The following is a 14942-nucleotide window of genomic DNA, read 5'->3' as shown; positions in this document are numbered from 1 at the left end:
TTTATCCGTTAAACATCTCTCAAAAAATAAATATGCATCCGACAACCAGCACAAATTCATATCAATTCTATGCAATTTTATTCTCATTTATTTCTCATTACCCAAAAAAAATCTATAATATTTACGAATAGAATCAATACAATTAATAATTACCAAACTTAACTTAACTTATATATTTTTTCCTAACTATGTTTTCACGTTTTAGTTTTATTTTTTTCAAAATGAAACAAAAAACTATGAAATATCACATTACACGGGTTCACATATTTTCACAACCAGATAACCACACACACACATCATCAAAAAGATAATTAAACTCTATTCGTAGTTAATTTCTTTATCATCAGCCGCTCATTAACTAATTATTTACTTAACAGATTGAAATTTCAGATTGGAAGGCTGTTTAATAAAAATTCTAAAAATTTTACGGAAATTCTACACAAATTTTAGAAATCCATGCGCTTTCACGTCCGCTCACAAACATTTTTATGATAAGCTCATTTAATTATTTAGATATCCATTATTAAAATTAATCATATTTAGCACGGTCTAAAAAATGAGCAATGAACAAGGATTAATCATCATTGTGGCGATTAAATGGCTACTAAAATACAATGGCTTTATCATTCTTAAACGATTACTTATCTAAATTTATATGTACTTTAGCATAACCAGACTTTTTGATTTAGGAAAAAATAAATGTTCTTGTTCAATTTCAATACAATTTTTATAAAAATATCCATAATAATTTCAAAATACTAGTAATTAATTTCATAATTTGTAGGGTACGAATCACAATTAAAAATTAGAAAGGAACTCAGCATCATCATCGTCATAATTATTGGCATAATTATTTATTTAAATATTTTCTATCGTCGCCAAGCTTGCTCGGAGGGAGGGGGCGTTTCGTCATTGACGCCGTACTTGATTCCTTCCAGAAGTCCGGTGGAGAAGCCCTTGGTCCCTTCGACCAGACCGGAGAATAGATTTCCGCCCGTTTTTGCGGCCTGGACGACGCCCGACGCCAAGATTTCCTTCGTTCCCGCCACCCAGTCGACAGCCGTGCCGACGGTTTGCGACACACGGCCGCTCACGTCGCCGAGAATGTCGAAGGCGAACGGGAGCGTGCCGGAGAGCGAGGTTTTGGCCGCGGCGAGGGACGCGACCAAGTTGGAGAGGACGTGGAGAAGTCCGCCAGTCACGTCGCCGACGGTTTCGAGGAGTTTCTTTAGGACGACGGCGCCAGATCGGACGGCCTGAGGAGAGAAAAAGGTTTGGGTTAATTGCGTCACTTCCGTCCAATGGGGGTGGAATCGTGGGGGACAATGAGACAGAGGGACAATGTCCCCACGGAAATTTTTCCGTGGGGACGCGTAGTGCATTTGTCCACGATCGCGGGGGACTGAAGAACACAAACACCGACCAACGCAAACCATAATTAAAAAATTATATGGCAATTCGGCGATAATATTTCCTCGCCAAACAAATTTCAAGACAATTGATGAAATTTATGACTAGAAATATGCAATTCATATTGAAAAAATCACATAGATTTTATTTTTCTGAAGTTTTCTGAAAATTTTGCACTTTAAAGTTTCCATTACTGTTTAGTCAAAACCAGCGTTATCCTTCTAAAATATGCAATTCATATTGCAAAAATCAACTATCTAGATTTTAATTTTCCTAAGTTGCCTTAAATTTTCATGAAAATTTTGCGTTTTTCTAGTTTAATATCACTGCTTAATCATTAATCATACACCCAGCATTATCCCTCTTCAAATTTTGTATTTGTTGCGACAAAAATTTCATGAAAATAGACTTTCAAAATTGTCTGGAAATTTTGGAAAAAAAATTGTTCCATCGAGTTATACATTATGTCCCCACACTCCAAATTATCTTCCTCGCCCACTGCTACCGTCTAAACACCCCTGCAAACAAAAAGTGCATACCACTGGCAAAGTCTTCGCTGCCTGTTGCGTCACTCCAGCTGCGGCGTCCGTCGTTTGCGCCAAGGTATCTGCCGCCCCCACGACGAGCGGTTTAAGAAGCGACAAGGCCAAATTTGGTAAGCCCAACATCAATCGGATCAACTGCCCGAATACGTTTCCAGTCGTGCCTCCGACAGACTTTAAATTCGTCGCGATCACATCGCCAGGTCCGAGGGCGTCCGGACCGTAGGGAGGATCACGGTAAATTGCGGGGTTCGGCTGATTACTGTACGGCACGCCGTTCACCCCCATCGAGTCGAGTTGATCCTTTTGACATGGACAATTCATTACCTTGTCCAACATAGCGTTTCCTAAGAGGAGAGAAAAACAATACTCTTATCCTCATCACCGTAATCTTACAAGTAAGGCACGTGTCACACATATTTGTCACGGATCTTGTTAAAACCAGGGCTAAAAAATCGAGTAACATGACACAAGCAAAAGTTAGTCTGGGATTTGACCACTTCTGCAGAATTCGCGGATTTAAGAAGGTTACAAATTAGCAGAAATACGCATTTTCACCATGCGAAACAATATGGCATTCACTTCTCCGATGGTAAAAATTCGCATTTTTGCCAACTTAAAACCGTATGGCACTTAAGTACTTCTGAAGAATTGATGGCGTCATGAAGATTTTAAGTTGGGAAAAATGCGAATTTTCACATCGGAAAGCGGAGAGCCGTATAGTTTCGCATGGTGAAAATGCACCTTTTTGCCAACTTGTAACCTTCATAAATCCGTAAATTCTACAGAAATGGTCAAGTCCCACACAAACTTTTGTTTGATTTAAATTACTTGATTTTTTAAGAAGATCCTTGACAAAACATGTGCATTGTTAATAAATAAAATATGTCCCCCTCCTCACCCGTCATGAAGTACTGTCTCGCCACACGGGACTGGCTGGAGTCAATGCTATTCGTGTCTCCAGACCCGACCTTGGCTTCCGCTTTGGGCGTGGATGCAGTCGTAGTGGTCGTAATACTTTTCGCCGTGGTCGTCGGGGTCGTACCTACCGTCGTGGTCGTGGGCGTGGGTTTCTTCGTGTCGGCAAAGTCATCCGGCAAGTTGAGGGCGCGCAGCACGTCGACGATGTCATCCTACACAAAATATCGTCATTTTATCACGGAATTATGTCTCATCAGTGGCCGCGGAAGAGTGAGGACAGACAGAGGGACAATCTCCCCAGGGTTGTTCGATGTCCGCATAATCTCCCCATCTTATACAAACCCGGGCCTCCCCTGTCCTAGTACAATGTTAATGTCCCCACAGCTTCCGCGGCCACTGTCTCTCAACATTACTAACTTCCCCCGACGTCGCGTTCTTTCCAGTGGTGGACTTCTCCGTCGTGGTGGAGGTAGCCTGACGACGTGACCGGCTCAGCGGATTGGCACATGCTAAACCAACGAGACATCCCACGACGAGAAACAATACTGTACTCCACCTCATTTTGTTAGACTGCAAACAAAACATTTACACAATCAATAACATAATAACACAGCTCTAGAAAATCGCAAACACAAAAATCCAGCAAATTTTCGCATTGTTCGTACTCGCAACAACGTCTTATTCCGTGTCGCAACTCATTTTGGAAACTTGCAAAGATACAAAATTTTTGGTGTGTAGGGATTCGCAAAATATAACTTCGCAAATCTTGCAAACATCGATTTTGATGTTATTTCCATGTAACGTAATTTCTCTGGCTTTGCAATTGTGCGAAAATTACAGAAATTTCTGTAGGGATGAGTTTGCTAAATAAGAACATGCCTAACTTCTAGGTAAATTTGCAAACAAATAGCATCGTTTTCCAGCAAACATTTACTAAATCTCGCAAAATTTCGCAAAACTTCAAGGTTGAGTTACATATATTACTATGCTCAATTTGCGAAGGTTGACGTGTGTACAGTACGCTCACTAATTTCTCCAAATTAACATCACAATCTTATCAACTGACCGACATCACATCTTCCCTAGTATCATCTGTTTACTTATTTAGTAAAAATATTAATTTGCCAAAACAAACAAACCAAATGCGACAAGGTGAACCATTCGCGAAATTAGTAGCAAAAAAATCCAACCACAAAACCATACAAATTTCTGCATTTCGTCTCATCTTCACCTTCACATTTTCTCCCATACATAAATTCCACAAATTATCTTCATTATCAGTAACAAGAAAAATTTATTTCACACATTAAACTCTACTCCAATTCGATAAAAGACAAATGCAAAAGGAAAAAAATAAATCATTCATCCATCAATTTTCAATGTACCAAATTCCAATCTGCATGTCAAATAATGCAGAAAAAAACTTGACCAACTTGACCAACTCACGGCTCATTCATTTTCATTTCATTCAAAAAAAAACTCGTCAAAAAACAGTGTAACACAACTTGTACCCGTTTACAATCAGTCAGTAATGAACAAAATATTATTAGTTTTTTTCATATATACGAGTATTTTGACAAGTCTCGTCTTCTTGTTAATTTGTGATACCTTCATTCAAAGTTATTATTTATTTATTTGTGTACTACAGATTTATGTACGTCCAAAGAGATTATGACAGATTAAGTAATCCGATTATAGATTATTTAATTCACAGTAGTAGAGTTGTACTTGTGCTCATTTACATACATACGCACAGAGGCCGCGGAAGCCGTGGGGACATTAACATTGTAGGATAGATAGGAAATAGGGACGGGTTTATATAAGATGGGGATATGATGCGGACATCGAACAACCGTGGGGACATTGTCCCTCTGTCCACACACCCTTCCGCGGCCACTGTTTACATATTTGTCCCCACCTCCCATAAATAAATCTAATGATAACCAGACCAAAAATCTTACCCTGGCCAAAAAGTACAACTTTAAACATTTTACTAAAAGTTGAAAAATTCAGATTTTAAATTTTCCCCATTTTTCAGTCCATTTCAAATTATGCAATTGTCAATCTCATCCTCATCTTCCTTGATGTAATCCGTTGATAAAGTAATCTGATTACAGATTATTTAATTCGCAGTATATAGAGTTGGATTTCTTTACATACATATTCCCCACCCCTGACCAAAGTATGTACATACAATTCTATTCATGCCTCTTTTAGTAAAAGTTATCAAATTCAATTTTCTCACATTTTTACAGTCCTCCTCAAATTATATAACAATCGTCAATCTCATCTTCCTTGATGTAATCCTTTTATTATTATGATGACATTAAAATTAACCCAAATATTCCACACTTAATTTTAACGTACAAATAAATACAAATCCAATTAATTAAATGCACACAAAATTAAAATTACTACTTCACCACTGCACTGACACAGTTTCTTTCTGGTCAAGTTTTTCTAAAAGTGGACGAGTACATTTTTATAAAAGAAGAAGATTTCCAACCTGAATTAAAAGTATCGTTTCATTTCAAGCGATAAGACAAAAGTCGATAGATAAACAAAACAATACACAAAATGTGACATGACTAGTCAGTCAGTCAGTCACCCACAATTTGACATTCTTCACGTACTGCAACTGCAATTCTTCACTAAATAATTGCGTAATACTTGAAAATTGAAATGCATCACGTGCAGCAACGTGCAACATTTTTGGTACAAAAACCTCACAAATGAAGACGATACACCTGTGCAATGAAATGCAATTAAATTAACAATGTGATCTATGTATGTTGACATATGTATCATCACTCTTTATTGTTGTCTGCATTTAATTGTCATAAAAAAAGTGCATCTCACCTCAAACTACACGGAACAAGAAAAATACAAGAAAAGAAGAAGAAGACGACTCAAAAATTCTGAATTAAATTAAATGCAACTCAATAAAAGCCAAAAGTGCAATAAAATCCAATCCAAGTCAGGATTCTTTTCATTTTCATTGTTGGAATGGAAGCAGAAAAAAACGAAATTAATTATAATCGTAGTTAAAAAGTTGGTTTGTAGTACTTACGGAAAAATTGGGTCATTCCTTCACACAACAAACAAGGTAAATAAATCAGTATACGAGAGAAAGTCACACTACTCTTTTCATTAACTGCTTATTTACCACTCACTCACTGATAATGTAATTCACTATTAACTAACTGACTTATTAAAGGTAAAGAAAAAAATATATCAACAGTGAAGAGAAGAAAACGTCGATAAGAGGCCAGTCCTGGGTCGGCAGTGATACGTATGCAGAATATTTTTGCACACCAAAAAGTGCAAGTGGTCATGTTTAACTAACTAAAGTGAGGTGAGTGATTTGTATTCTGTGTATTTATCGCGAAGATTATTTGACTCCTCTCTCAGTAACGCGTTCTCAGTGGCCGCGGAAGGAGACTTAATGTCCCCACGGTTGTTCGATGTCCGCATCATCTTGCATAAACCCGTCCCTCCCCCTATCCTACAACGTTAATGTCCCCACACCTTCATCCGCGGCCACTGCTGAGTAACACGTTATTATTATTATTATTACTTTACTACTACTGCTTTTAGACGACGGCTGACCTATTATGGTGAACGTAACGTAACGTATGGCATGGGGACGACTACTAATTAATGACGAATCCACACCACACCACACAACGCACGAACTTTTCGTGGTGTATTGCATAATCGTCAAGACACGAATGAAGCGTCCCTTTTCTTCAAATGTGGCCTGACTATGCCGGTGTTTTGGCACTTATGTGCTTATTCTGGTTGCTTAATTGATTCTCTTTTAGGACACATTTTTATAAAGTGTGTATGCCAAAAGGATGATAAGAAATTGATGAGTACTTAATTTGAATCACACGTGTCTTTAAATGTGTCCTGATTACGCCGGTCTTTTGGCACTTTTGGTCTTGTTACTTAATTGATTCTCTATTAAGAAGGATTTTTATGGAGTGTTTATAAGTAAAAATGAATGATGATAAGTACGTATCATGATAAGTAATTGATAAGTTGTTTGAATCATCTTTTTCTTTACATGCGTGCCGGTATTTTGGCACTTACGTACGTACTTATTCTTGTTGTTTGTTTAATTGATTCTCTTTTAAGAAGGATTTTTATAAAGTAAAAATGATGATAAGTAATTGATGATAAGTATTTCATAAGTAGTTTATCCTCTATCTATTTTTCCCTTATCCTTCCTTCCGTATGTATGTACATATGTAACTTAACTTCCAATCCAATTATAGACTCCGCCGATTACACAAACCACCCCAATTTGTACAACAAGACCTTACTTTACTCAATTTGACATGAAAAACCAAAGGTTACAACAAGTCTATAAAACTTCCTAATTAAACTCTAATTTGAATCTCACCCTTGCACAAAATCAATCCGACCAAGAAACTAAATCATCATTAAATCAAATCAAATCAAATTAATTCATTACATTTCCATTGCCTCAAATTTCTCAAAGTTCAAAATTCTCCTTTTCTACACCTCAAGATATCAGATCACGCTGATGATAAGACATGCATGAGCATGTTCCTCCACATACGTAAATACACGACCTTTCCCACGAGAGGCACAATACCCAAGCTACCTCAGATAAAATAATGCAAGGTTAAAGTTAACTCTACCTACCTACATGATAACCATTTCATTTTCTTTAACAAGCAGTCCCTTCGTTATTATCATTGGATTATTGGCTTATCAAAGGAATCGTGTAGTAGGTTCATAAATTACATAAATTCCCCTCCCAATTAGACAAATAGCTTATTCTTCTCATCCATCCGGTCGATTCTTCGTCAGCCACGACGACGACGATTCCCAGAACGTCGACTAATTTCCCTACCCCCAACAATTCATGAAAAGAAAACCTCATTTTCTTCTTGGGAAACTTGCATCATAATTTTCTGTGAATTGAGTGAACTTCAAGATAACATGCATGTGCACTTATCATTCATTTCTTATTTAAGGGCCACCACCACCACCATTAAATAAAATCCAGTATATCATAAATGGCATGCCCTGTAACCAACCAACTATTTCAAATATAAATAATTTTAAAATTTCAGAAATCTTGTCAAATTAGGGGAGAAAAAAGAAGAAGATAGGATTTGAGGAATTGTGTCGTGCACCTTGACTTGATGCATTCACACCCATTCCCATTCTCGTTTTTCACACGCCTCTGAATTGAATTATTCTCTGGTACAACTTGTACCGTACAAGTTTATATTAAGTGAAATCTTGACATATTTTCTGCCTCAATTATGTATTAACTTATTATTAATAAACATCACAAAACCAAACCCTGTGCTGTAAATACTAAACATTTTTTCTCTGTCTGAATGAATGAAGATGAACCATGTGCCATCTTCTTTAAACAAAATTCCACCCCCTTTTCTAAGTCAAGCCTTCTTTACATATTTTACTTAAAAAAACTCGTATCGGACTCCTCAACTTATGTACACGCGTAATTTCCATTCATTACCAAGTAGCCAACGTACATATTTATGCGACATAGTAATTCTTCCATGGGCCAAATTTCCATCCATCTAATCGTTCGATACCCATGTAACGAAATGAATAACCCGTTATATAATTATTACTGTGTCAAGGACGGTGTACCGTAGTCAGGTAAGTAACGTGCATGCTGGTGATGACGACTTTGACGATGTGCAATCTACCTACATCCCTTCTTCTTCTTCTCTCTTTTTCGCAATTTCTGCCACTGCTGCTACTGCTGCACTTTTTGCTAATTCTTTCCCTATAGGAAAGACCAGACCAGACTAGAGGAGTATGTACATACGTATTATGCAGTAATTCCTCAATAATTCCCAAACTAACTGCTTCCCTCCGTCCGTGTTATGTTATTATTGTGCAAAATATTGCACCAGCCACTTCACTTCTGCAAAATCCAAGTAACCTTTGCATCATCACTTTCACGACTCAATTTCAATTTCGTATTTGTATCAAACCAAAAATTAGAGCAGGATTCTATTATATTCACAAAATTGCATATCCATCTTGACACAGAAGGACGCGCACTTTGCGCCCTGAAACGCATACAAAAATGACCACAAGAAGATCTTAATCAGCTGCAAAATAATGCCACAATTTTTAAATATGCCATTAATTAGGGAACAGAATATAAAATATACCTCAATTAACCTGCGGTCTGATCATTCATATTCTATTTTATCATGACATTATCATCATATTAAGGGTGTGGTCCCTGCATATTTCCAAGCAATCGATCATCACGCACTCTTAACGACACGATTCTGCACTTTGAAACTTTTACATAAAAAATCAACCCTCATGAACACTTTTAAAAAATTCAATGAATTGCTTAAACACTTTCGTCTAATAAATAAATAACTAACCACCTCGTTTAGTCAGTTAGCCAGTAAATAAGCATAAATTGCATTGCAGGCAGCAATTATGGGTCAATTCTTTGCCATACACGCTCCTACTTATTTACTACCAGCAGCTTGGCTTGAATTCATCATCGCATTATCGTACGTGCAAAAGGTGCAATCTCAGCTCAACATTCATAAAAAATATATATTTTTAAAGCGATTCCATTCTATTGACCAACCAACAAAAGGCCTCCTCATAGGTCTCCTCTACCTGCTATGTACAGGTGTAGGTATCCCGTCCAATTTATTTATTACCTATTTCACTACACAAACTGACCCACTTATCTCAACAACCCAACCACTAAATACTTACTCTTACCGAAGAATATTACATTATCCAATCCAATTAATGACATATAAGTAAATAAAGAAAGAAAACCTATTAAAAAACAGGATCAATTCTATCCAAACACGCGCAACCACAACCACTATTTTTAGCAGATCATGAATTTTATTTCTATACGGGCCAAGGAAATTGGATCAAATATGAAAAAAAAATCTCCATTCTAAAACCTTCGGGAGAATGGTAACCTTACACAAATTTCATGTCATGTACGTCATACAGCAAAAAAGGGGCATTTTTCGGTACAAAATTGGATCAAATAGCAAAAATTGTCCATTCTAAGACCTTTCATACAAGAAAAAAGCTTCCATTTTTCGACATAATTTTATTAAATCTGAGTTTTTTTAAAAACAATTTTTGTTAACAAGATGCACCAATTTATTACAATTAATCAATCTCGCCATCAATTTCATCACCAATTAAATAATTTTTAAAAATATTGAGATTATTAAAAATTGCATCAATTAAATTACCAATTTTTTTTAAAATATTGAGACTATTAAATCACTTCTTTTTTTGCTTATTAGGCCAATGGAGAAAGGTGACACTTTTGCAAACCTTTTGTACATTTTATACGTTTGCGAAAAAAGTTGGACCTAAAATTTGGGCAGTCGTGCTATCACGACAATCTTCTAATTGCGACACTACTCTGAGGGTTAGGTACGTACTTATGTAGGTACATTTATACATAATCGTGAATAAGTGACACATTATTTGCACACACGCAACAAGAAGGCACCCTCTTTGGCTGACTAATAAGTGACAAATTAAGATAAAAAGAAGAAGATGACGACGACGACGACCAAGAGACGCACAATAACGAGACCGAGGAATTGGTAAACCTTTTTTTTCTAAACAGCAGCAGCACCACAAACAAATAACTGTGTGGTGACACACTTTAACGACCAGCATAAAGACCTAACCAGCATAAAGATCTCCACTCTATCATGTATTAATTTGCATAATGACCAAACCAAAAATAAACATTGTGACAACATCCCTCCTCCTCCTTCTCATTACTAAAATATGTATGGTGGGGAATGCCGTATTGAAAGGGCACCTTAGAAAAAAAAATTGTAAAAACTACTCCACCCTTGCAGAAAAGTATACTGTTTATGAAATTTTTTTTCGAAATTATGGCAAAAATAATCACGACTGATCTACGACTCATGTAGTCAGACATATATAATCGATCTGATAGATACCCCTATCTTTTGGCATCGATTATTTAGTGACGATAAATTTGTACTCATTTTTAATCACTTCTCTCTGGGAACTTATTTTAAAATTCTGGACGACAAATTTGTCCTCAGTGAGTTGATTGATGGAATGGCGTCGAGTTTTTTCAGCCAGTTTCGACGAGTTCCAATTTTTCTGAAGGCTTCTTAAACTTGAGATCTCCTTTTTCAAAAAGTGTCAAAATCTGGACTGTCATACATTTTTTTAAAATTGGCAACTCCTCCCTGCTCTACAAATTTGTCCAGAATTTTAAAATAAATTCCCACAGCAGAGAAATGATTTAAAATATGCTGAATATGAAGATAAGGCATCGAGTCTTAAATACGTTAATTCGAGACAATGTCGGCGCTTATTCCCATCCCCTGAGCATTTCTACCGATAAGTCATGTAAATCGATAACACGCACATTAGGAGACATTTACACACAAACTGTGTAATTAGCTTCAATAATCTCCCAATAATCTGCCAAAACCTATGCCCAACTAACAGACAGACATATGTACATTCATATTTATGATAATTGTTACGTAAGTAAGGATGGCAGCAGAGTCAATGTCCACTCTAAAACATAACAATGCAAATGCACCGGCCACGTATGTACGTATTACCTACATTTTAAGATGCACACCACTCACGTCAAGTCACACATAATGCGGAACAAGGCAAACAACAATGCAAGAAGACAAATATAGATAGCTATCTGACCAGAATAATGTGGACAACGCCTGCCTCCTCGGCTCGTCATTGTCTTCCCCTCTCCTCAAACTTGCCACATGTTCGTGTAATACAGAGGCCGCGGAAGGGTGAGGGGACAGAGGGTCAACAATGTCCCCACGGTTGTTCGATGTCGGCATCATGTGCCCATCTTATATAAACCCGGCCCTCCCCTATCCTACACTGTTAATGATGTCCCCAGATGTCCCTACGGCTTCCGCGGCCACTGCTCCCTCAACAAAGTAGACTTTACTCCCTTACAGTGGCCGCGGAGGATGCTTGAGGGTATAATGTCCCCACGGTTATTCGATGTCCGCATAATCTCTCCATCTTATATAAACTCCTCCCTTCCCCCTTATCCTATAATGTTAACGTCCCCAGATGTCCCCACGGCTTCCGCGGCCACTGAATTCATAAAGCTAATAACACGGCTTTTTTTCATTTACAAGAAAACTTTACCTCTAATCGATCAATCAATACTCAATTCGGGCCGAGATCACATAACATTCACTCATTACAAACTTTTCTAAATTATCAATTTTTACCATCAATGGCGAAAAATTTGTTCCATTAAAAAGTTATGTAATACGAGCCACCAACAAAAATCACGTAAAAAGTGCATTAGCCGACTTTGCAAATTATCAAAATCTCATATCATGCAATCAATCAATATCGAGATCAATCATATACCTAAGTCAATCAGGGTTGCTTAATAAACTTGAAAATTAAAAAATATTACTAATTTGGAAAAATTTCGCGTTTTCTGCCCCAAATTTGTAAATTGCCACACCCAAATTGAAAAAAATATCGTCACGCATGGCTAAAAAAAGCTCCATAAGGAGCAGAAATGCATACAGAATAATCGTCTGCACATATCTCTCTCTGCATGTCAATTATTTAATACGAGCATTACTTTTAGCAGCTAACAATGGAGGTCTCCCAGTGGATGCTCTCCGATTTTTAGCAAACTAGTCTCAATCGATGGCAAATTTAATTAGTATGAAATTTGCGAAAGACACGATCTCCCAATGGGCACGTTTGGCCGAGATATTTGCATCCGATGAGGAGAAAATGCGCCGTAAAGTCGACAAATTTTACACTTTCCAGATTTACTACGCGTTTTCTCCTCTTGGGATGCAAATATCTCCGCCAAACGTACCTATTGGGAAATCGTGTCTTTCGCAAATTTCATCCTAACTAAATATCTCCCCGATTCACACCAATTTGCCCAAAATCGGACCGCATCCCCTCGGAGACCTCCCTTCTTGTAAGACTGACCCACCATGCATACACCCCGTTATTCATCCGTATGCATTACACGATCCGTTCATTCATACATATGTAAATCCCTACAAATTTCACTTTTTCTTCATCTCCCCCACAAAACACGTAAGTACGACTCCTACCTGTGCAGAATAATACAATAGGATGGCACCCTGCATAAGTTACATCACTTTATCATCTCCTCCTCCACCCATGAAACCAGAGGAAGCCTTTACTTATCACTTTTCATTTCATTTCATTATTTCAATTCTTATATTATTTATTAATGCCAGAACTGAAATTCAATTCCACCTTAAGATCTATTTCCCTAGCCCAATTTCGCCCTAAATCTGCGTCATGATCTAATTTTATTAGTGCTACCAACTGGTCAAAAATAATAAAATAAATCAACAATTATCTAATAAGTGCATGCGAATATTTACAATGCAATAATGCATCAAGTGAAGTAACGTTACCACTTTTTTTTTTATTCCTACGGCACGAAATCTGGCGTTACTTTACTTTTTGTCTGACATACACAAATAATGACTCGACATAAAAGAAAAAAATAACAACAAGTAAATAAAATGTTTCTTCGTACACGACCACGACTATTATTCAATGAAACTCGTATATAACTTCTTCAAGATGAGATTGAGAGTGCTCCAATTTTGCAATATAAACATAAACATAACCAAATTCAGAGATGTAATGTATGTAAAACTACATAATACATAAAAGTTACAAAATGCACGTGTAGACGTGGACACGAGCTACAAATCTTTTTATGGAATTTGACCATGGGGTTCGATTTTTGTTTCGTTTTTAGGAAAAACAAAATCGGGGAAATTCCAATTGGATTTCTGTTTTTTTTTTTTGGAAAACGGGGGCAACAAATCCGAGAAAATTCAAAACGGACCCTTAAAAAGGCCCCCGGCAAACGCGTTTGTACCACAAATAATCTGAATTAAAACCAGATTTTCATCGAGCAACAGGAATCGGCTCATTAATTAATTTGCTAAAATGCCGGCCCTTTATAAATCATCATTTTCCATAAATCTTCTTCCCTTACCTTTTTATCCAATTAGTATTAATCCGCAACGGAGAGAGATAATCCCGATGTCACAATAAATTTGGATAAGTCCAACCTTATCTTGCACCACCAGAACACTACCACCACCACAGAAGATAAGAAGTATCTCTCTCCCTCGTCTGGAAATATTTGCAGAAAAAATGGCTAGCACTGCATCCAAGATGTAACCGTATATTTTGCGAACCGTTCACGACGACAGATTTTGCACGACTGACGCTCAACTTTTTCCGCATGCAGGTTACTTGGTCTTCTTATTAAGGGTGCCCTTCGCCTCAGGATCACTCAGCTATCCATCCATGCATAAGGGTCTGCTTATGTGTGATGTCTTCTTATTACAGGGATTCCGACCGGTGATGATGATGTGATGATTATCATTATGGTTCAACTCAACTGCTGGGTGGGAATAAAATGAAAAGTGAATGGGCAAATGGACTAAAAACGATACCACACCACGCCACGAATGTATCCTTATTATGCCGTAATAAATATGTACTTAAGCAATTTTTTTACTCTGGCTACCTGCAACAAATAAAGATACCAGTGTTTCGGGTGGAAGTGCAATTAAGTGACCACAATAAGTTTTAAACTTATTGCGATTGCGTGCGTTCGAAAAAATTCAGGGCTACAATTATAAAGTTCTTTATACCATTAAGTAGGCCACATAAATGGAAAAGCACATCGGGATGAAGTTATTTTAGTGAAGAATACAGGAAAATCAGTACCCACGTGGTCAGTTCCTCAAAACCGCTCCAGTCTGCTTCATCATCGTCATCATCGATCCCATCATTATCCTGGCATACCTGTTCAAAAATTTAGTTTTCATTCAAAAGTCAGTCACCCCAATTTCTGACTGAAGATTTTCATTCACATTCAGTCCTTTTCGTTCAAATTCATTTCATTTAACTTCATCAGACTTCATTTCTTACTTAGGAGTAGAAGGTCACTACTTGTCGGGCCCCGAT

The 14942-nt window shown here is 37.2% G+C and overlaps 1 protein-coding gene and 1 long non-coding RNA gene across 3 annotated transcripts; one reads left to right on the top strand and one right to left on the bottom strand.

Annotated features, from left to right (window-relative positions):
• Positions 1 to 175: 175 nt before the first annotated feature.
• LOC110856763 lies at positions 176 to 14210 on the bottom strand. 2 transcript variants are annotated; one of them, XM_022105307.2, is made up of 5 exons: positions 13960 to 14210; positions 3291 to 3443; positions 2854 to 3085; positions 1950 to 2299; positions 176 to 1256 (listed from the first exon to the last, which is right to left on the bottom strand). In XM_022105307.2, exons 2-5 carry the CDS (start codon positions 3432 to 3434, stop codon positions 870 to 872), a joined length of 1113 nt encoding a protein of 370 aa, XP_021960999.1. In that variant the 5' UTR covers positions 3435 to 3443; positions 13960 to 14210; the 3' UTR covers positions 176 to 869. The 2 variants fall into 2 exon arrangements, with proteins under 2 accessions (XP_021960999.1, XP_035713297.1); XM_035857404.1 differs by lacking the exon at positions 13960 to 14210 and adding an exon at positions 5944 to 6082.
• Positions 5852 to 8212, top strand: LOC118437898. Its single transcript, XR_004836473.1, has 3 exons — positions 5852 to 5979; positions 6091 to 6228; positions 7982 to 8212. It is a non-coding gene; the product is annotated as an uncharacterized LOC118437898 (long non-coding RNA).
• Positions 14211 to 14942: the final 732 nt, after the last annotated feature.

This window comes from Folsomia candida, unplaced genomic scaffold, assembly GCF_002217175.1.
Source record: "Folsomia candida strain VU population unplaced genomic scaffold, ASM221717v1 Fcan01_Sc017, whole genome shotgun sequence".
In the NCBI taxonomy this organism is placed as follows: domain Eukaryota; kingdom Metazoa; phylum Arthropoda; class Collembola; order Entomobryomorpha; family Isotomidae; genus Folsomia; species Folsomia candida.
Note: the sequence above shows the minus strand (reverse complement) of the source record. Positions and strands in the feature narration are given on the sequence as shown.